The 21665-nt window shown below is 35.8% G+C and overlaps 1 protein-coding gene across 30 annotated transcripts in view; it reads right to left on the reverse strand.

Moving 5' to 3' along the window:
• Window positions 1–212: 212 nt before the first annotated feature.
• Window positions 213–21665, reverse strand: part of RALYL (RALY RNA binding protein like) — a 765932-nt gene continuing 744479 nt past the window's right edge. For all 30 annotated transcript variants that reach the window (XM_085021182.1, XM_085021176.1, XM_085021187.1 and 27 more), the window contains one exon: window positions 213–1188. In XM_085021182.1, coding sequence (XP_084877308.1) covers window positions 1171–1188 — 18 coding nt within the window. In that variant the 3' untranslated portion in view covers window positions 213–1170. The remainder of the gene's footprint in view (window positions 1189–21665) is intronic.

A 21665-nucleotide genomic window follows, 5' to 3' on the forward strand; every position in this document is an offset into this window, starting at 1 on the left:
GGGCCATCTGGCTTTCTAATAAATGGCAAATTAATATGTTTCAGAATACAAGTAATTCCATGAAAAGTGTAGGTATATAGATTATATAATATGCATATTGATAAATTTATGTTACTTTCATTGTTGCACGGATTTTGTGGCATTGTTAATGACTTAAAATTTCCTATTGGTATTAAAACTAAGTACATCCCAAATGAAAGATACACACCAACTTTGTTTTAAAAGAAACAGTATTTATTAAGAAATTATATGCTGAATTCTCCTACAGTCTGTGAAGATGGTTTCTTCCATTTCCACAGCACAAGACAACAGCTAAGAGCATCTGGAAAACACTTGCAATGCTGGGGGATGGAGACTTCCTAGCAATAGGAGATGAAATGAGTGATGTATGCACTGATTTGGACTTCTGTATCCAAAGACAAGACAATCTTCTTTGCCAATCTGGTTCTCACCTGTATTGGCATTAAAACCTGTCCATAAGATCTCCTACTTAGACCAAAGTACTGGGTATTAATTGAATCATTTCAGTTTAGTCAAGCAAAACTGAATGCTCAATTTAATCACAGGTCAAAGCAACAGTCCTTTAACTATCGAATCACATCTGAAATATGTGCATTCTTTATTAATAAAAATGGTGCTTATTGAGGGCAGAAATATAACTTTTTCAAGTATTTTCTCCTTATGATCTGAAGTACTTTAAACTATAAATTAAAAATAAATTATAAAAACTAGCATACAATGCATCTTTTCTTACAAGACATTTTTGGAAATAAGCTTTAAATGTAGAATTGCAATATCACCTGACTTTTATATATGGTCAACAGTAAAACATGCTAATCATAAAAATAGCTTTTACAAATATACATTTGTATACAGTGTCTCCCTTACCATTCATAAATGTCCTTCACGTTTTAAGACTTAAAAAAAAGCATAATTAGCAAAGGGAAAAACACATTTACAATCTAAACCATAAAAACCTGACAATTATACAGCTTAGAACATAGAAGAAATGGAATTCCTAAAATTGAACAATACTGTCCATGTTATTTATTTGGGTTTTTATAAATTGAACCAAAGATGCTGCTCTCCATTAAGAAACCTCCTTTCACATTTCTGGGGGTTGTCACAGTTTCTCTTTTCTGCTTTCATGGCATCCTTCATTACTTCAGATCACTTTATCTGTAGAAACTGAGAAAAAAAAAGAACATTTTAAAATATATAGATTTATGTTTCATTGCTGATAGCATCTATATATATTTATATATAGAGAGAGATGTATAGATGTCTGTGTGTATATAAATATATGTTATATTTTAAGGCTTAATCAGGAGAAGGATAAAAGAAGTCTTAAACCTTTGGAGTTCCTTTCATGGCGCAGTGGTTAATGAATCCGACTAGGAACCATGAGGTTGTGGGTTTGGTCCCTGGACTTGCTCAGTGGATTAAGGACCTGGTGTTGCTGTGGTGTAGGTTGCAGATGCGGCTTGGATCCCGCGTTGCTGCGGCTCTGGTGTAGGCCAGAGGCTACAGCTCGGATTAGATCCCTAGCCTGGGAGACTCCATATGCCTCGGGAGCAGCCCTGGAAGGGGTAAGGAGACAAGAAAAAAAAAAGTCTTAAATCTTTAGGACAAATAATTTTGAGAAGTTTAAGTTCTCAGGTCCTTTGTTGTACACAGTACTAAAACCATTTATATTTATATAATGATATAATTTTAAAAAATACAGCTAATTTGCTGTCTGAGAGCAACAATTTTTTTCGACCGAATTCTTGTCCAGGTCAGGCGGGAATGACTTGAAGTTCTAAGCTAAGGAAAGAGATTTGGGTTGCCATGAATCTTTATTGCCCCTAACAAGAATGACCATAGGATATTTTTCCTCTGGAAAAAGCTTTGAACAATGCATTCTTAAGCCTTATGTACCCAAGATAGGAGAAAAAGCCAATACAGGGCTCTGATCTGAGTTACACAATCTTGGTTGGAAAAGAAGAAATCTGGAAGCAGGAAGGACAGTGAAAGACTCATGGTAAAACCATGAGGCAGAAAACACCATATGAGTCAAAATTCAATTGGCTGAAGAACTGAATTGAGGAACTGAATATGAATATGATGATAAAATATACAAGATTTCAGGAGCTGGGAAAGGCATTAACTTATCCTAGAACTCTACCATGTTCCAGATCTTTCTATTAGGTAAAAAAATATAATTACACCTATTATCCATAAACATCAAAGGATTTTGGGCATTAGATGGGAAATCTATGTATACAGTTTGAGGTTCAAAGACATGCAAATCAATGTATCAATTTGGATGGGAGTTGCTGTTGAGAAAAAATCACGCATCAATTGTCAATATTGAGGAAGCAGAATACTTTGCACTGCTCCTTGCTTTCAATCCCAGAGGAGAACTAAAAACATTTTTGTCTTTGAATTTGGGTACAAAAGTTGTCAAGGAAACTCTAACATAGTTGAGCACTGGATAGAATAACACTTTACAGCTCTAACAGGGTGTGCTGGTCCCTATGGCTAGCAAGTCTCTTCTCTGCTTATGGAGGGCAACTGGCCTATGAAAATCCCTGTTGCAGCAGTAGAAGGACAAGGAACCCTTTCTCATGGAGTCTGAAATACTAAAAGGTATGGGCATGTCTGAGGATCACTGAGGTACAATCTTAAGCAGAGCAAAAGAATACTTATTTAGTTAATTTTTTTTATCAGAGTATAATTGACTTACAATATTGTACTAGTTTCGGGTTACAGCAAAGTGAATCAGTCATACATATAATCTCCATTCTTTTTTCCCATATAGATTATAACAAAATATTGAGATTTCCCTGTGCTATAGAGTAGGTTCTTGCTAATTACCTGTTTTATAGAGTAGTATGTAAATGTTATTCCCATCCTCTCAATTCCTCCCTCCTCCATGGTTTCCACAATGGTATCACTAAGATTGGTTTTGAAATCTGTGAGTTTGCTTCTGTTTTGTAAATAAGTTCTTTTGTATCATTTTTATTAGATTCCATGTATAGTATATCATATATTTGTCTTTTCTAACTTACTTCACTCAGTATCATATTCTCTAGGTCCATCCATGTTGCTGCAAATAGCATTTCTTCATTCTTTTTTATGGCTGTGTAATATTCCATCATATATATGAATCACTCGCATTTCTGGGCATATGTACAGAAAAGACCATAATTCAAAAAGATACAAACAGTTCACTGCAGCACTGTTTACAATAGCCAAGGCATGGGAGTAACCTAAATGTTCATTGATAGAGAATTGGATAAACACTTACTTAGCTTAAAGCAGGGAAACTACTTCCATACAAAGTGATAAGACTGACATGGGCTATGTGGGCTCTTTATTTCCTAGTGAGAGAATATTCCAGGACCAAGGCCCATTCTTTGGTGGCTGAGTGAGGGCTGACAGAGGGCACACACAGGGTGCCTTTCCCAACATTGTTGATCCCTTATGAGTGGCCAGAGAATTAGATAACTTGACCTTATATTAAAGTTCTGAAGCCTGTGTTATAGAGATTGTGGAAAAGACTGACATGACAGTTGAGATGATGAAAATTGCTCTGGATATCTGCAGCTTCATGTCAAATGTCCAGCCAAGATCACTAGCTGAAGGTATTGAGTGAACCTGGATAGTATTTCCTCTTCCTTTCTGGGTGTGCAACTTTCACACTCAAAAATAGAAGTACAACTCAATAATTTTAGTTAACTGGATGTCATCATGCTTAGTGGGTACATCTTTTAATTCTAGAAAGATTTAGCATTGAGTATAGATATTTACAAGAACAGAAACCACAGTACTAATATTTCTGTGTTAAGAAATCTGTGAACATTTGGTATTGTAAACACTTTTGTGTTATTTCAGAAAATTTAGTCTATTAGCATGATAGTCTTATGATTTTCACTTAGTTTTATGCAATTAAGAATTGATTGATGGGGTTCCCATTGTGCTTCTGTGGGTTAAGAACCAGACATAGTGGCTGTGAGGATAGGAGTTTGATCCCTCAGTTGATCACTCAGTGGGTTAAGGATCTGGCATTGCCACAAGCTGCAGCATAGACAGATGTAGCTCAGATCTGGCATTGCTGTGGCTGTGGTGTAGGCCTGCAGCTGCAGCTCTGATTCAACCCCTAGCCCTAGAAATTCCATATGCTACAGGTGTGGCCATAAAAAAAAACAGAATTGATTATGACATAGGATTTCAATTTTGTGGTCTGAATCTTACATCTGCATCTATGTTTGTGTGTGATATTAGAATGTCTAAGATAATTTTAGGCCATCATAGAGACACACTTAACTTATTAGATTTTAAGAATCATTTCATTCTCAGAAAAATTTTATTTGTTAAACCAGACAAATGTGGTACTTAAAAACATGGTATATATTAAATTTACAAATGCCACTTACAATATTTGAATGCATTTAACGAACTAATCAGGGACAATCATTTTTCAAAGGACTCAAATATTTTGTAAATTTTTCTCTACTTACAATAAATATAATCCTCATAATAAATGCCTAACAATCTTGATTTAAATATATGTATATGTATAACTGATGCATTTTGCTGTAAACCTGAAGCTAATACAACACAAGTCAACTATATCCCAATAAAATTAAAAAATATCATCTTGAGCGATTACCCTATAAAAAACCTTTTATAAATCAAAGAACTAAAAGGAGAAAATATGTACTGTTAATGGTATTTTCTCTAGCTAAAAGCATTTTAAAAAAAACCTTTGTATCCCTAAGAGAGAAACCTTCATGGGCGGCTAAGTACGTTTTGAGCTTTTGATGTCCTCTCTCTTTGCTTCTCTCCTTTATTCCCTCTTTTTTTTTCTCCTTCCTCTCTTCTTCCTCACACAAATTAAACTGTATCTGCACTGATGAACCACAGATATATTTTTAGAGATGAAAATGTTATTCTTTGTGTTTTTCATGTAGTTCCAGGCTGTGTTCGTGTATGTGGGAGGAGTCAATTAGTCTTTAAAGCACAAAGTTTTGAACTTATGGCTCAAAGTTGGCAGGCTACTTTTTGTGTGGTGTAAAGGAAGTTTTATACACTTCCCATATGCACATACTCCAAACTATCCCTTATCAATGTGAAAATGAATACCTTAATAAATATAATTAAGCAGCCTATAGAATGTTACTGACATGAAAACATAAGGCATCGTGGTTTGGGGGATATTGATGGATAACACCTGTGTGCAGGAAGGAACCTAGGCTCTTTATATGCTTGCATTGCACTCTCACTCTTTCCTCCAAGGCTTCCATTGATCACTTTCTTATTATAGCTAGAAGATGCTTAAAATGCTGTAGCAGCTGTGTATGTAAAGTTTACAAATCATTGTGTTTCTTCAGGTTAAGTCATGGCAGATGACATTAATTTACTCTATTCTTACACCATCCCGCTCATCTCAAAAGAGATAATGAATGGTTGTTTAGCAACGATCCATTTTGTTAAGAAGAAAAAAACAGTCTGCAGTTTTTTTTTTTTTGTGCGTGTTCCATTACCCCTGGAATGATTTCTCCGTAACCCTTCCTTTACTCCTCGATGGTAAATGATTACATAAAAATAATTATCTTGGAAAGAAGAAAGGCAGGTTTGGAAATAATTTATTGAAGTCGTACTTCCTTGCCATAAAGCTTTAAAGCATTTGCCTGTCATTAGTACCAAACAAAAGTTTCATTAACTTTGCATTGTGAAGTAGGTATTATTAACCATATGGATACAAGCCATGAATATAATTCTTATCCAAAAACAACAGCAAAATATATTCACCCTGCTTTCTGTAGATCTTGTGGTCTGAGAAAAGGCTAGCTGTTTGCTTCTAAAGGCATGGGAGAAACAACTGTGACATTCTTGCTGCCTTTTTCTCAAAGATAACAGTCACTTAAGGGGCTGATTGGTTTAGTATAATGTGAAACTAATTGTGCTTTCCTTCTCTTGAATAGTGGTAATTTATCTACTGGCTGTAAAGGAGTTTGGAAGCTTTTAAAATAAATTCTCCTGATGATGAATGCTTTTTCAGCTCCCAATCTCGCCTATTTTTGAAAAACACAACAAAAAAGCCACTCAAATGGGCTTAGTTTGTACTGAACCAAGCAATTTCCTTCTGTTTGACAAAGATGAAAAGGATAGTATTAATTTACAGGGAAAGCACATTTAATTTTAAACCTCATGCATTAATATCTTTGAAATAAAATAAGAGCAGCAATACATGGAATAAATATACCTTATTTACAGTTCTTCTAAAAAACTCATACTTTTAAAGAAATATTCTTTCTTTAATGTCAGAAGTGCTTCTGTTATTTTTCTCTGATTGAGACTTATAACTAATAAATAGAGAAATACAGATCATCTATATTTTTATGTAGCATCTATGAAAAGCAAAAAAAATGTAAAAGAAAATATTTGGATAATGCAGGCTATATAACATTTTATAGAAAAGTAGGTCTCATGAGCAGGAATAATCTGTATTTGTTGTCACCACTGATCATGTTTATTAAGTAATTATTCAGCCAATCACTTTTTATAGACAGTGTGAATACATCTGGCTTTTATAAATCCCTTACTACAAATGAGATCCAACTCAATTCAATTCAATATTCTAAATAACATAAACAGATTCCAAGCAGCAACTGCTAGTTATAAATTAAAACTTGCCTTCTATTATTGAGCTCTTGGTGCCAAAATTGCAATATATTTTAAGGAGAAATAATCACATCAGAAAATCCATAATGGAATGGAAACCAGGAGGGTAGTAACTCACTGGAATGGCTACAAAAGAAGGCAGCTGCTCTAGGAAGTGATTCTTGGAGTCTGAGAGTCTCCAATGCTGGGTGATGGCCATTTAAGGAAGCAGGCAACAAAATACAGAAGTGTAGTAACCAGGCAGAAGTCAGAAATAAGCCGATCAGATGGTCTTCTAAGATTTTTAACTCTAAGATCAAAAACAAAATTATCATGGCGGGAATATGCCATGTCTCTTAAGAGAATCTGAAGGTTTCAGGGTTTTTGAGTCTTGATTAGAACATAACTGAAGTCTATACAACCAGTCAAAGAAAAATAGTGTGTAGATCTGAGAGAGACTTTTTTGGCACTGTAAGCAGAGAAAAACAGGAGTCTTGGAGGGCAACTTGGTTGTGCCATTCAAGGGCTGTTCACAGGAGAAGGCAGCCATGCCCTGGAAGCGAACTTGGCCTGTAGTGACAGGTACATTCTTAACACTGACGTGGCCATGTCAGGTACTATCAGAAACTTCAATCAACTCTCTGTTCACAACGCATGCTTTCCAAGCAGAACTTCTGATTATAATTCCAAGCAAGGGAGTTCCCATTGTGGCTTAATAGTAACAAATCTGACTAGTATCCATGAGGACTTAAGTTTGATCCCTGGCCTCCCTCAGTGGGTTAAGGATCTGGTGTTACTGTGAGCTGTGGTGTAGGCCAGCAACTACAGATCTGATTTGACCCCTAGCCTGGGAACTTCCATATGCCTTGGATGCAGGCGTAAATAGACCAAAAAAAAAAAAAAAAAAAAGCATGAGCAGTTGGCTTACTGGTAGAGAGTGCTCAAGCCAGAGAACATTGGGCTAGCCTCTCTTTCAGTTAGAGGTCTCCCTATAAATTCATAAACAAATCTGGATTGGTATGCCAGCCTATTCCAGATTGGCTACTTCACACTGATCTGAGGTACTGCTTCACTCCCAGTATGCTGATAAAGAAATTCCAGGAGGGAGTTTCCATTGTGGCACAGTGGAAATGAATCTGACTAGTATTCACGAGTATGCAGGTTCAATCCCTGGCCTTGCTCAGTGGGTTAAGGATCCGGAATTGCCATGAGCTGTGTTGTAGGTTGCAGACATGGCTCGGATCCCGAGTTGCTGTGGCTGTGGCACAGACCGGCAGCTGCAGCTCTGATTCGATCCCTATCCTGGGAACTTCCATATGCTGCAGGTGCAGCTCTAAAAAGCAAAAAAAAAAAAAAAAAAAAGTTCTAGGAGAATGGAATGGGAGGCTGGCCCTGGGCTTTGGATTGTGGAGTATGGTAATGAAATCTTGTGGATCTGCTTCGCTAGCCATTCTCTCCTGGTTTTACCAATACCTGCCATGTGCACTTAAAGGTCAGGCAATATTTATAAAGTCATGTGTCAAGAAATAGAGGACTTCATCAAATCTGAGCAATAACGAATCAGAAGTCATCTAACCCTCTCTTGCTATAGGTGAAAATATGAAGGCACAGATTAGTTAAGAGACCTGCCCAGGCAGTTGGTGGATGCCCTGACTACTCCTGGGATCCTGACTTCTATTGAAAATTCTTTTCATTACACTCTTGGTTTTCAAACTTGTGGTCAACTTGTGGGCCTCAGAATTACTGAGTGTGTTTGCTAAACTCAGATTGCTGAATTTCTGATTTACTAGTGTTGTGGTATGAATGTTGTGTCTTCCCCAAATTTGTATGTTGAAATCCTAACACCCATTATGATGGTATTAGGAGGTAAGGCTTTGGGGTGATTAAATCAAGAGAAGAGAGCCCTCAAAAATAGGATTAGTGCTGTTATAAAGGAGGCCTCACAGAGCTCCATTCCCCCTTCTGCCATGTGAGGACACAGTGAAAAGACATCAGTCCAGGAGCTAAGAAACAGGCTGTCACCAAACACCAAATCTGCTGGCGCTGTGATCTTGGACTGCCCAGCCTCCAGAGCAGTGAGAAATAAATGTTTGCTGTTGATAAATCACCCAGTCTGTAATCTATTGTTATAGTAGCCTGAATGGACTAAGACAACTAGGTCTGGAATGAGGCCCAGGAAATTGCCTTTCTTTTAAGTCTCTGAGTGATGCTAATCCGGGCATCCTACTCTTTGAGAACCACTTCATTCCCTGTTGAGAGGCAGTCCTTGTGGGCCCCTTGCACTCTTACATGTCTTGCTGAGTATGCTAACAGCACAAAACTCTGATTCTTTCCTGAAAGCCACTTCTTAGGATTATTTATTTGGTTGGCAGTCCTGAGAAAGGAAGATGGTACTCAGGAATGTACGATGTTTTTCTGCAATAAATCTTGTCTCCCTCTGGAGAGAGAACAGGCTTGCTTACTGCTTGATAGGAAACTGTATTTCCTAAACTCAGCGTCACATGCAAACTGGGTGCATGCAAACTACCTGGCCTTTCATCTGGGACTTGGGTCTTGAATTCAGGATACCAATGCAGCTACCCTGATACTTGTACTCTCTTGCTGTGAGGAGCAGTCTTTTGTTTCAGGGGTCTTATGTCTTCTTTCAATATCCATAGAACTAGCTTGTATAATTATTTTGGTGGGAGTACTTCTGCTTCAGTTGTCCTAAATGCTACCATACTTATTTAAGTTGGGTGTTAATTTATGACCCTACTTACAGTGCACGTTACCTATAGTGATTCTTGGCAAGTTCATTGGCCAACTATCTCTGGACTTGCTACTGCTCATTCTTACTGCTTCTTTCCTACCTCCGTCCCATTTTCTCTCTCCTTACTCACTTTCCCTCTAATTCCTAACAATTTAGTTTTCTAATTTTTTTTTTTTGTCTTTTTAGGGCCACACCCATGGCATATGGAGGTTCCTAGGCTAGGGGTCAAATTGGAGCTGTAGCTGCTGGCCTATGGCAATGCCAGATCTGAGCCTCATCTGAGATCTACTCCATAGCTCACGGCAATGCCAGAACCTTAATCCACTGAGCAAGGACAGGGATCGAACCTGTGTTCTCATGGATGCTAGTCAGATTTGTTTCCACTGAGCCATGACTGGAACTCCCTAGTTTTCTAATACACACCCATTATTCTGTCCAATATTCCCATGTTGTTGTCTTATTCTCCAGCTATTTTTCACCATTGATGAAATAAGTGTGACCAAGAGACAAAACCTTGCTGTTTATGCTATAATGGATCCAAATCATTAGGCTTTGTTATTCTATAATCAAATGAAAAAAAATGAAAAAGACTGGGAAAATCAGTAATTTTCTATAGCATTACAGGACTTACTACGTAAGTAATGCTAAGATGTTTTATGTCCTCTCCTAAAACTGAAGAAAAATATAAAACAATGTTACTACACTATCATAAAAGTAAAAACAAAACAAAATTAATGTCAATTAAACTTTATTTACTGAATCTAAATAAACTATGTTCCTACAAAGTTATTATAAAATGATGGCCAAACTTCTGGCATTCATGTTTTAGTGTACGACATTGATGTATAGATATAATATAAAGTTTTCGATATTGGACTGAAATGAGAGTGCAAATGTCAAATTACAATTAGAAATGCCATATTCTTTATAGATATTGGTTTGGGACATGCCTTACTATATGTGATTTTTAAAAACTCTTTTCTGAGTTAATTGCATCATTTCCTGTATCTAATTATTGCTATCTCTGACCAGGACATAGTGCAGTGATAGTTTTTATATCTAGACACACAGATCGTTTGTTTCTGGAGTACATTTCATTTGCTTGAAATCACAAATAATATTCCAAAAAGAGGCTACTCTTTTGGATTCATTATTGGAACAATCTAGAGTGATGAGATTTAGCAAAGCCAGGAGCCATACATGGCCTTTCTATTGTCACTGAAGAAGCATCAACAGATCAGAGTAAGGTGTGGTTAAGCAGGTGACCTGGGATTGTAGAGTGACCTTGTCTACTCTACAGTCTACTCAAAGAAGCAGGGCTCTCCATGGTACATAGCTTGGGCTTGACTGGTTTAAGAGGAGATATAGAACTCTTTACCTTACAAGGAATCTTAGTCCATTTGTGGGTAATAGTGGTTAGAAGAGAATTTGCTTCCTTGAGCCTAAATCTGCTAATCAGCTGAACTATATATTGAGACAAAACCAAGAGAGTATGGTGACAAATCAGACATCCAGGAAGCATTTGAGAGACATGGAAGTACCAGGAGGGTCTCATTGATGAGATATGGATTCAGGTTATTTCTCCAAAGATGTCCAGAGAGGGGAAGGCTGAGACTAATTCCAGGGGGAGATGGACTGCTGTTAAAATATTATGGCTTTAGGAGTTCCTATTGTGGCTCAGTGATAATGAACCTGACTAGGATCCATGAGGATGTGGGTCCAATTTCTGGGCTTGCTCAGTGGGTTAAGGATCTGGCATTGCCTTGAGCTGTGGTGTAGGCTGCAGATGCAGCTTGGATCTTGCCATACTGTGGCTGTGGCACAGGCTGTAGCTCTGATTCGACCCCTAGCCTGGGAACTTCCACTTGCCATGGGTGTGGCCCTAAAGAGCAAACAAAAACAAAAACAAAACAAAACAAACCAAAAAAACCCCCAAAGAATATTATGTCAATAATTTGAAGAATAAGACTTTCTTGTTTTGATTGATTTATCTATTTATATTGGGGGACCCCAGTTGTTTCTAGAGATAGTCAGATAAGGCTGTTGGAACAAACCTAGAGAAACTGTACTAAACTTACAGAGAAACAACATGAGTGTCTTATAGTCTGAGGCATCTGAATTATTTAGCTAATATTCCTTTAATTTGCCTAGAGACTGGGTTTGGGTTATTCTTAGAATATAGGATTAGGTTATGTTTCTAAGTATGGACCACGATCTTCATAATACCTTTTATTTGTATAGTGCGTGAAGTTTATAAAACACTTTATTCCCATTTTATTTTTATTACAGCCAGCGAGTGAGGTAGTGATGTAGTTTGCAGGCAAAAATCATCCTCATATTAGTCACTAATTCTTGGATCACAGAGTGAGTGTCTTGACTAAATCAAACCCAGGCTGCTTTATTTAACAGCAGCGCTTTCTCTAATATTCTACTCTGCTCAGTTGTAGGAATGAGGATAGTAGCGAGGCAGACTGGGCACATAATTAATTTCAGCACAGGTGATCTCATCTGGGATGTGAAAATAGACTGGTGCTCTGAAGATGAGTGGACAAAAGAGATGGAATTACTGGCAAAGTCCTAGGACTTGCACATAACCTACCACTTGCCTTTCTCTGATTTGTAGCAGATCTGCTTGGATTTTTTTTTAAAGTTCTGTCTTGAATTAATTCAAAATAATTTCAGTTAAAAAACTTGCTTTAGACCTCTGTCTATAGGACTGACATTCTATGTTGTAAAAATACATTTGATTAGTAAAAAAGAAAATTTAACTCCAGAGTAAAATACATAATGTGAGTTACAAGTTTTATTTAAAATGTCTGTGTAAAATTTAATTAATTTGATGCTGAAAAATAATCAACCACATTGTTAAATTATGTGACTTACCAGAGCCTGGATATTCTGTTATAGAAAGTAACACATTAACATTCCTCTTGATTTTTCTCAAACTGTTCCCAGATACTTTTTAAAGATTGTGTTTTGAGTGTTTTGGGTTGACTGACAATCATATTTGAGTAGCTGAATTGATAAATTATAGCAATTTTATTTGGCACATAACTCCTATTTGATTATGCACCAATTTCTGATTTCTCGTGCTAATTATATAGTGTCTAACAACCATTAGTTATTCCCAATGCTAGTGGTAATGATAATTTTAGGATAATACTCAAAATTGCTTAATTCCAGCGCTAGGAGTCAAATGCTGATTAATGCTAAGATTATTATGAACTTTGAAATTTTACACATTTTACTATTTTCTATAATTCTTTGGGTAATTAGTTTTGACACTGTAAAAAGAAATATTTTAAACATTATTTTATATAAGACAGAAAAATGTTACTTAGAATTGATTGATGAAGGACATTAATTGTAAAAGCCCTTGTAAATTGTATGGTTAATTCATGATGATTCAGGATATCTGGGGAAAGGTTGTCATGGTTATTTAATAATTCTCATTTAATTAAATTTACTGTATACACCTGTCAAAGAATAAGGATATAATAAAATAGCTTCAATTTTAAAATTGAGCAAAATTAACCTGAGAGAGCAAGTGACATAGTAAAGTGAAAAAATACACTATTATTTTATTAATAAAGCCTTATTATCGATTTATTTGAGAAATACAGTTTATCAAAAAAATCTTAAGGCTTTAAGCTTTGAAATACTATCAAAATACACCTAGCACTGAAGTTATGCTGGATCTGATAAAATCCTGAATGAGTCAGAGAGATTTCAGAATCATAGTACCATGGATTGTCATGATTATTTAAAAAAATCCCAGAATTTTAACAGATCCAGAAGAAATTGGAAATTGGACTTTATCCACCCTATATATGACCTATGTCATATCCACTGTGTTTACTCTTTGAAATAGGTTTTGGATACCAGCTCACTTACCTGTTTTTCCTCTACTTATTATAAGAGAATATAGAATTTAGAAATAGTATCAGTTATATGACCATTCCGGAAAAGAACAAGATAAATAACAGCTATCATATGATTCTGCAAATTCCACTCATATATCCAGAGAAAACCATAATTCAAAAAGATATACGTGCCCCAATTATCATTGCAGCACTATTTATAACAGCCAAGATATGGAAGCAACCTAAATGTCCACTAACAGAGGAATGGATAGAGATGTGGCAATTATATGCAAAGTAATATTACTCAGCCTTAAAAACAATGAAATATTATCATTTGCAGCAACATAGATGGACCTAGAGATTATCATATTAAGTAAAGTAAGTCAGTCAGAGAAAGACAAATATCATTTGATAGCTTACATGTAGAATTTAAAAATATATATGAACTTATTTCCAAAACAGAAAGAGACTCACAGAGAAAACAAACTTATGGTTAGCGAAGAGGAAAAGGGGACAGGAGGAGGGATACATTAGGAGGTTGGGATTAACGTACACACACTACTGGAGTTCCCGTCGTGGTGCAGTGGAAACGAATCTGACTAGGAACCATGAGCTTGCAGTTTCGATCCTTGGCCTCGCTCAGTGGGTTAAGGATCTGGCATTGCCATGAACTGTGGTGTAGGTCGCAGACATGGCTCAGATCTGGCGTTGCTGTGGCTCTGGCGCAGGCTGGCAGCTGTAGCTCTGATTCAACCCCTAACCTGGGAACCTCCGCAGATGCGGCCCTTGAAAAGACGAAAAAGACAAAAAAAACCCAAAACGTATATACACTACTATGTATAAAATAGATAACCAACAGGGACCTACTGTTTAACACAGGGAACTATATTCAATATTTTGTAATAACCTATAAAGGAAAACATTCTGAAAAAGTATATATATATATATATTCTTATATAAAATATAAAACATTTTATGTAAGGATTTATATATATTCCTTATACATATAAATATATAAAATTTTACATATAATATATATTTAAAACATAACTGAATTGCTATGATGTATGCCTGAAAATAACATGACATTGTAAATCAACTATACTTCAATAAAAAAGAATGAAATAGCAAAAAAGATAAGTAGATTGTTGGGGAATTTTAATTCAATAAATTGATGAGGTAATTTAACATAAACTAAGTTATCTCCTAGAAGATTTCTGTGAACAAATCTGTCCCAAATCAGAAAATAAACTTTTTATCTGAAGAGGGTTTTTTTTTTTAATACTTAGATTCCTCTAGGAAGTCACACTTTATGGACCTGAACAGAATGCTGTTATCATCACCTGTTCATCGGATTTGACTTGGAAATCTACAAAAGACTTAACAATAGCTAAACTGTGTTGCACTGTGTCTGACTGGCTTTCTATTGTATCACTCACATCTGAGTAAGCACTGTGTGGTATTACTTGGCACATAAATAAAATATAGCCTATATTTGCAATGTATATCTGAAACTATAAACAATTTCTACAGCATTTTTCAAATACTCATCTTAATGAAGAAAAGTCTGAGGTATGAGGCAAGAAAGTCACTTGCCCAAGGTCTTATTGAAGGTGAAAAATAAGTCCAGTCAAGAATGCATTAAGTGGCCGTTACTGTAAGTGGCCCTTTTCACAGTTATTACTTGTCCTTACTGTAAAGTCAAATTGAAATAAATATTTTATTTGAAATAAACATCACAGAACAGATGCCCTGTATATGAATGTAGGTATCTCTGTGTTTTCTGCATGAACCTGCCTCCAGAAAATGGAGTCCTTGGTGGGACTGGGGGAACAATGGTTCAGATGAAGTTTTAGACAGAATGTCTCCATTTTGTCTAATGGGGTTTTGGTAGATGAGTGTTAGGAAGCCCATAGGGAAGGCATCTATTTTGCAGATTCTCTATTTTTGCTGCTAACACTATTTTGCAGATTCTCTATGTTTGCTGCTAACAATATAGGCAAGTAAAAGAGCGAAGAAAATTGGCTTCTGGGTCTCGGAGAAGAATTACAAACATTTACTTGTTTATTTGCACATAGCCTTAATACATTTTAAACAAATAAGTTTTATTTTAGGAGGTGATGGACAATGTTATTTTATAACTGGACTTCTAGCTTATTTTTTTTCTTCTTACAGCACTATTAGTGCCTTCCATACCGATAAAGCAATAATAACAGCAAACAGTTATTGAATATTTTAGTATAACCATCTCATTGGCTGAACCCGTCTGAGCTACAAAAAAGAATAACCAATTTTATCAGAAGAAAATATACCATAATAAAATACCATACCTCAGGTAGGAAAAAATTCAATTATATAGGTGGTTTTTTTTTAACCCAATTTGCTTCCAGATATAGTTACTTCATTTTTGTTCACAGGGATAGTTCAGAGAAAAATGTCCTTGCTTAGCATCAGTTTTCACAGAGATCAAATGTGGCTCCAAAGATCAGGAAATTAAATGTAACTTACATTTTAAAACTGTTTAAAATTCTGGGAAAATTTGAAAATAACTGGTTTCACAGTTATTACTTTTCATATAAGTACTATGATATTTCAAGTTGTTTAAGTTCATACAAAGGTGATGAAAAATTTTAGGAGTTCCCATATGTGGCTTGGTGGTAATGAACCAGACTAGTATCCATAAGGATGCCAGTTCAATCCCTGGCTCCACTCAGTGGATTAAGGATGCAGCATTATGAGCTATGGTGTAGGTCCCAGACATGGCTTGCATCTGGCTTTGCTGTGGCTGTGGCTAGGCCAGCATCTACAGCTATGATTTGATCTCTAGCCTGGAAACTTCCATATGACATGGGTGGAGCCCTAAATAGCAAAAAGAAAAAAAAAATTTTAAATATATGACCTTAAATATTTTTTACAGGAACAAAAATTGTTTTTTTTTAAGCACGCAGATAAAATTCAGAGGAATGAAGTGCAGTCAAGGTATTTAAGTGAAAAGCTATGCATGAGATTAGAAAGAAGTATAAATTCTGTAAAATTCTGGGTACATTTCTGATGTGATCTAACAATTCAATTTGCATGCAAAATTCCTGCCAATTTCAAGCAGAAAACTGTGCAAGGCAGATGACTGCAGGAGGGTGATGGCCAATCAGAATGTCATTCAGTCATCATCTCATCAGGAATGAAGTGCAGGGCAGCACCTCTGAGCTCCATGTTCCCAGAATGGTACACAAACTGATCCAGGTGCCCAAGATGTTGTTAGGTGGGAGATGCGTTAAAAACATTGACTCCTATCATAAGAAAATTGCACATCTCAGTGTTCTTCCAGTTCTGATCACATTAAACAGAAAGTTTCTGCTCTTGCTTATTCTGATACTTCTTCTTCTTCTTCTTCTTCTTCTTCTTCTTCTTCTCCTACTCCTTCTCCTTCTTCTCCTTCTCCTTCTCCTTCTTCTTCTTCTTCTTCTCTTCTTCTTCTTCTCTCTCTCTCTCTCCCTCTTTCTTTTTCTTTTTAGGGCCACACCTGCAGCATATGTAAGTTCTCGGGCTAGGGGTCAAATCAGAGCTGCAGTTGCAGGCCTAAGTCACAGCCACAGCCACAGCAACACCAGATCCAAGCAATGCTGAATCCTTAACCCACCGAACCAGGCCAGAGATCAAACCCACAAACTCAGGGATACTAGTTGGGTTCTTAAACCCTTGAGTCACAATCAGAACTCCTCTATTTTCTTTTTTCTTTTCTTTTTTTTTCAAATAAGAGAGAGAGAAAGAGATTGAGAGAAGCAGGAACACAAGTTTTTTTTATCATATGAAAAAAGAAAGCTTAATTTAAAAAGAAATGTTTTGTCTTTTCATTTCATTTTAAATAAATATTCATTATATTTATTTAAAAATACATCTCTTGCTTATGAAAAAGGATACATGTTTTTTTATTTATTGGAATGAATTAAAGTTTAGTTTTAAAGTTACAGTTTTTTAAAAATACCAGGTTGGGGGAGGGATGGATTGGGGGTTTGGGATTGGCATATGCATACTATTGTATATGCAATGGATGGTCAATGGGGCCCTGCTGCATAGCACAGGGAATTCTATCCAATATTCTGTGATAACCTAGATGGGGAAAGAACCTGCAAAAGAATGGATATGTGTGTGTATAACTGAATTACTTAGTTGTACAGTAGAAATTATCATAACATTGTAAATCAACTATACTTTAATAAAAATAAAAAATCAAGTTAAAAATATTACCAATGATGTATAGATATGGCAAAAATCATAAAGGTACAGCACACATTAAAATCAATAAAATTTGTAAACATTAATCTGTGAAAATGTCTAAGGTCACTGGAATCTTGCAGACTCTGGTTAAATCTTGATTCTGCCTTTATTATAAGTATGACCTTAGGGAAGTTACCTAACACCTTTAAAACCAGTTAACTTGCAAAATACCTACTCCCCAAAGTTGTTTTAGGCAATACATAAGTTAATATATATTAAAAAACTCATTTTTATTCCTGGAAGGAGGTGAAAATGGAAAAATTACTGTTTCCTGTCCTCCAGGTTTTTTTTTTTTTTTTTTTGAACTGGAATGAAATAAATATCTTCAAACTACAAACTCACACCAGTCAGAATGGCCATCATCAAAAAGTCTACAAACAGTAAATGCTGGAGAGGATGTGGAGAAAAGAAAACCCTCCTACACTGCTGGTAGGAGTATAAATTGGTAAAACCACTATGGAGGACAGTATGGAGGTTCCTTAAAAAAATAAATATAGAATTACCATATGATCCAGCAGTCTCTGTCTTGGACATATATCCAGGGAAAACCATAATTTGAAAAGACACATGTACTATTTACAATAGCCAAGACATGGAAGCAACCTAAACATACATCCACAGAGGAATAGACAAAGAAGATGTGACATATAACAGCAGTATATTACTCAGCCATAAAAAGAATGAAATAATGCCATTTGCAGCAACATGGATGGACCTAGGGATTATCATACTAAGTGAAGTAAGCCAGTCAAAGGCAAATATCATGTGAGATTACTTATATGTGGGATCAAATAAAAATGATACAAAAGAACATATTTATAAAACAGAAACAAACTCACAGATTTCAAACCAATCCTATGGTTACCATAGGGGAAACTGTTGCAGGGAGGGAGGAATTGGGAGAGTGGGAGGAATTGGGAGGGTGGGAATAACATATACACACTACTGTATAAAACTGATGACTAACCAGAACCTACTGTATAGCATAGGAATCTACTCAATTGTTTGTAATAACCTATATGGAAAAGAAGAATGGATATATTTACATGTATGACTGATTCATTCTGCAATACATCTAAAACTAATACAACACTGTAGGTCAACTATACTGCAATAAAATTAAAAAAACTTCTCTAATATAAGAAAGGGAATTATATATATGTGTGTGTGTATACACACATGAATATATATACATATATGTATATACATGATTGGGTCACTTTTTCATACAGCAGAAAGTGGCACCACATTGTAAATCAACTGTGCCTTAATAAAATTTTTAAATAAATTGAAACATAAAAAACTCTTCATCTCTCTTGCTATGTGTAATGTATATATTATATCATATTTTTTTCAGCTTTCTGCCTTTTAAAAGATAAGCCTTTTTCTACATTTTTACAACTAAGCTCCAAAAGATTCCACAACTTGTCCAATTCAAATAGCCTTAAATGGCAGGGATAGATGTTATTCCCAGTAGATTACAGGCTATCAATGCTTGCTTTTAGGAAATGTTACTGAACACTAGTGTTTTTTTTAAGGCTGAACATGTGTCATACAGAAGTTTCCAGGCTAAGGGTTGAATTAGAGCTGCAGCTAAAGCCTATGCCATAGCCATAGCAACACGTGATCTGAGCTGCACCTGAGACCTACACCACAGTTTGTAGGAATGCCAGATCCTTAATTCACTGATCAAGGCCAGGGATTGAACCTGTGTCCATGCAGAGACTATGTTGGGTCCTTAACTTGTTGAGCCACAGCAGGAACTCCTACTGAATATTTTTAATCTGTATTCCTAAAAATGTGACAAGAAAGAAAATAACAAATATGCATGAGGGATCCAGAATAATTACAAGATTCCAATTGCTAAGAATTCTTATTAGGCTTCCAAAGGCCTGAATTTTCATTTCATCCCGGGCTACTCTGGAGCTTGTGACTTTTCTACATTCAGAGCTATCCTTGAGACAGTAAAGGTTTGTCATGCAAGATCCAGAGGTAGAGTGAGCCTGATCTTGTGGCCCAATTTGTACTTGTGAGAGTTTTATGCACAGGTACAGCCAGATGTAGACCCCAACTGATTTGATGATAAAGACACAGTGTAATGGGGCAGTGGGGTGAGAGGGTGAACTGAAAATGCCCCATTTCAGTTTGAATGCTGCCTGAACACAAAGTTCATGCCATTGAGAGAAAATACATTTAGGAGTTAACGTCCAAAATATGGGGCAAGAACTGGAAAATGTTGGCGCTATTTAGACAATTAATCTCATTTCCACTGTGATCTTGTCTGTTGAGCTATGAGTAAAATGGAAAAAAAAGACATTTTTCCTTTCTTTCCATTTCTGATTTAATGAAAAGCTTTCATACCTTTTCCCATTTTTTTCTGTCACAGATAATTAGATTCACTGTAGCTTGAACAGGTATAACATTAGTTCCATCAGAAATACGGCTGTTAATGACTTTCTTAGCTTGCTCAGGTACAAGTTTCTTGCATTGATATTTATCAAATGATCATAGATAACGATTTAACATTTTTCAGTCTGAAGAGTTTCTAAAGTTCAGAGCACTCAATGTTTTAAAAACTAGCTATAAAAATAGTAAGGTCCTATGCATATAACACACTTGGTAATGGATACAAAGGAGGATTAAAATTTTTTCAAGCTTCAAAAAACATGCCAGTCATTTGGTGGATAAAATTCTTAGGCCACTAAATCCAACCACCTCTGGGAAAATCATTAGAGCGTCAGTATCTACAATTAGCTAAACCTTTCCAGAAATGTCTATTCATCTATCCAATAACTACAATATTGGAAAATCATCATGTATAACTTGAACATATTTTAACACTTTAGATGAATGAAATGCCTGATATATTTAAGAAATAGCTTCTGATATTTCCAGATAGAATACTACTTGTGAATAACTTTCTTTTTTTTTTTTTTTTTTTTGTCTTTTGTTGTTGTTGTTGTTGCTATTTCTTGGGCCGCTCCCGCGGCATATGGAAGTTCCCAGGCTAGGGGTTGAATCGGAGCTGTAGCCACCAGCCTACGCCAGAGCCACAGCAACGCGGGATCCGAGCCGCGTCTGCAACCTCCACCACAGCTCACGGCAACGCCGGATCGTTAACCCACTGAGCAAGGGCAGGGACCGAACCCGCAACCTCATGGTTCCTAGTCAGATTCGTTAACCACTGTGCCACGACAGGAACTCCAAAAGGCACCAGAGAATTTAATGGAATATGCACATGACATACCATGGTGCACAAAAGCAACATTAGAAACCAGGAAGGGTGTACAGAAAAAGTCTGGATAAAATTTTACGACTTTAAAATGATATTTCTATGGCTGCAGTGCCATTTTTAAAAATGCCCTTCTAACTAATGCAATTTGTAGAGCTTTTATGTTTTTCCTAAACTGGCTGTAATTCTAGTTAAAATAATCCTTTAAAAGTCAAATGAAGCAAATTTATACCTACTAGGCAACTGGTGAATTATTTATTTCTCATGGGTAGCTGACAGAAAAAATGGAAACATTTTCAAAATTTGTAATAAGTTTTGCTGAGCATACTCATAAACATGTGTTCACATATTTCAAAATTATTTTCTTATATAAATGAAATTTTTTCTTTTGGTTCTCTTATGCTTTACACCATTTTCTCAAATGATTTTCATTTCTTAAAAATACTGTGCAATTTCTTTCATTAGTGTCTTATAGTTTTTGGAGTACAGGTATTTTGCTTCCTTATATAGGCTTAAGATATTGATGAAAGAAATTGAAGATGATACAAATAGATGGAAAGATATACTGGGTTCTTGGATTGGGAAAAAACAATATTGTTAAAATGACTATACTACCCAAGGCAATCTACAGATTCAATGGAATTTCTATTAAAATGCCAATGGAATTTTTCAAAGAACTAGAATAAATAATTTTAATATTTACATGTAAACACTAAATAGCCAAAATAAGCTTGAGAAAGAACAGAGCTGGATGAATTACACTCCTGAATTCAGACTATACTTCAAAGTTATAGTAATCAAAACAGTATGTAATGGAACAATGGAACAAGGTAGAGAGCTGGGAAACCAACTCATGCACTGATGGTCAATTAATCTATGACAAAGGAAGCAAGAA

The sequence above is a fragment of the Sus scrofa genome, chromosome 4, assembly GCF_054392235.1.
Source record: "Sus scrofa isolate SSC_HxYL_T2T_F1_AM1 chromosome 4, Sscrofa_HxYL_maternal_Yorkshire_Landrace_v2.0, whole genome shotgun sequence".
Classification (NCBI taxonomy): Eukaryota; Metazoa; Chordata; class Mammalia; order Artiodactyla; family Suidae; genus Sus; species Sus scrofa.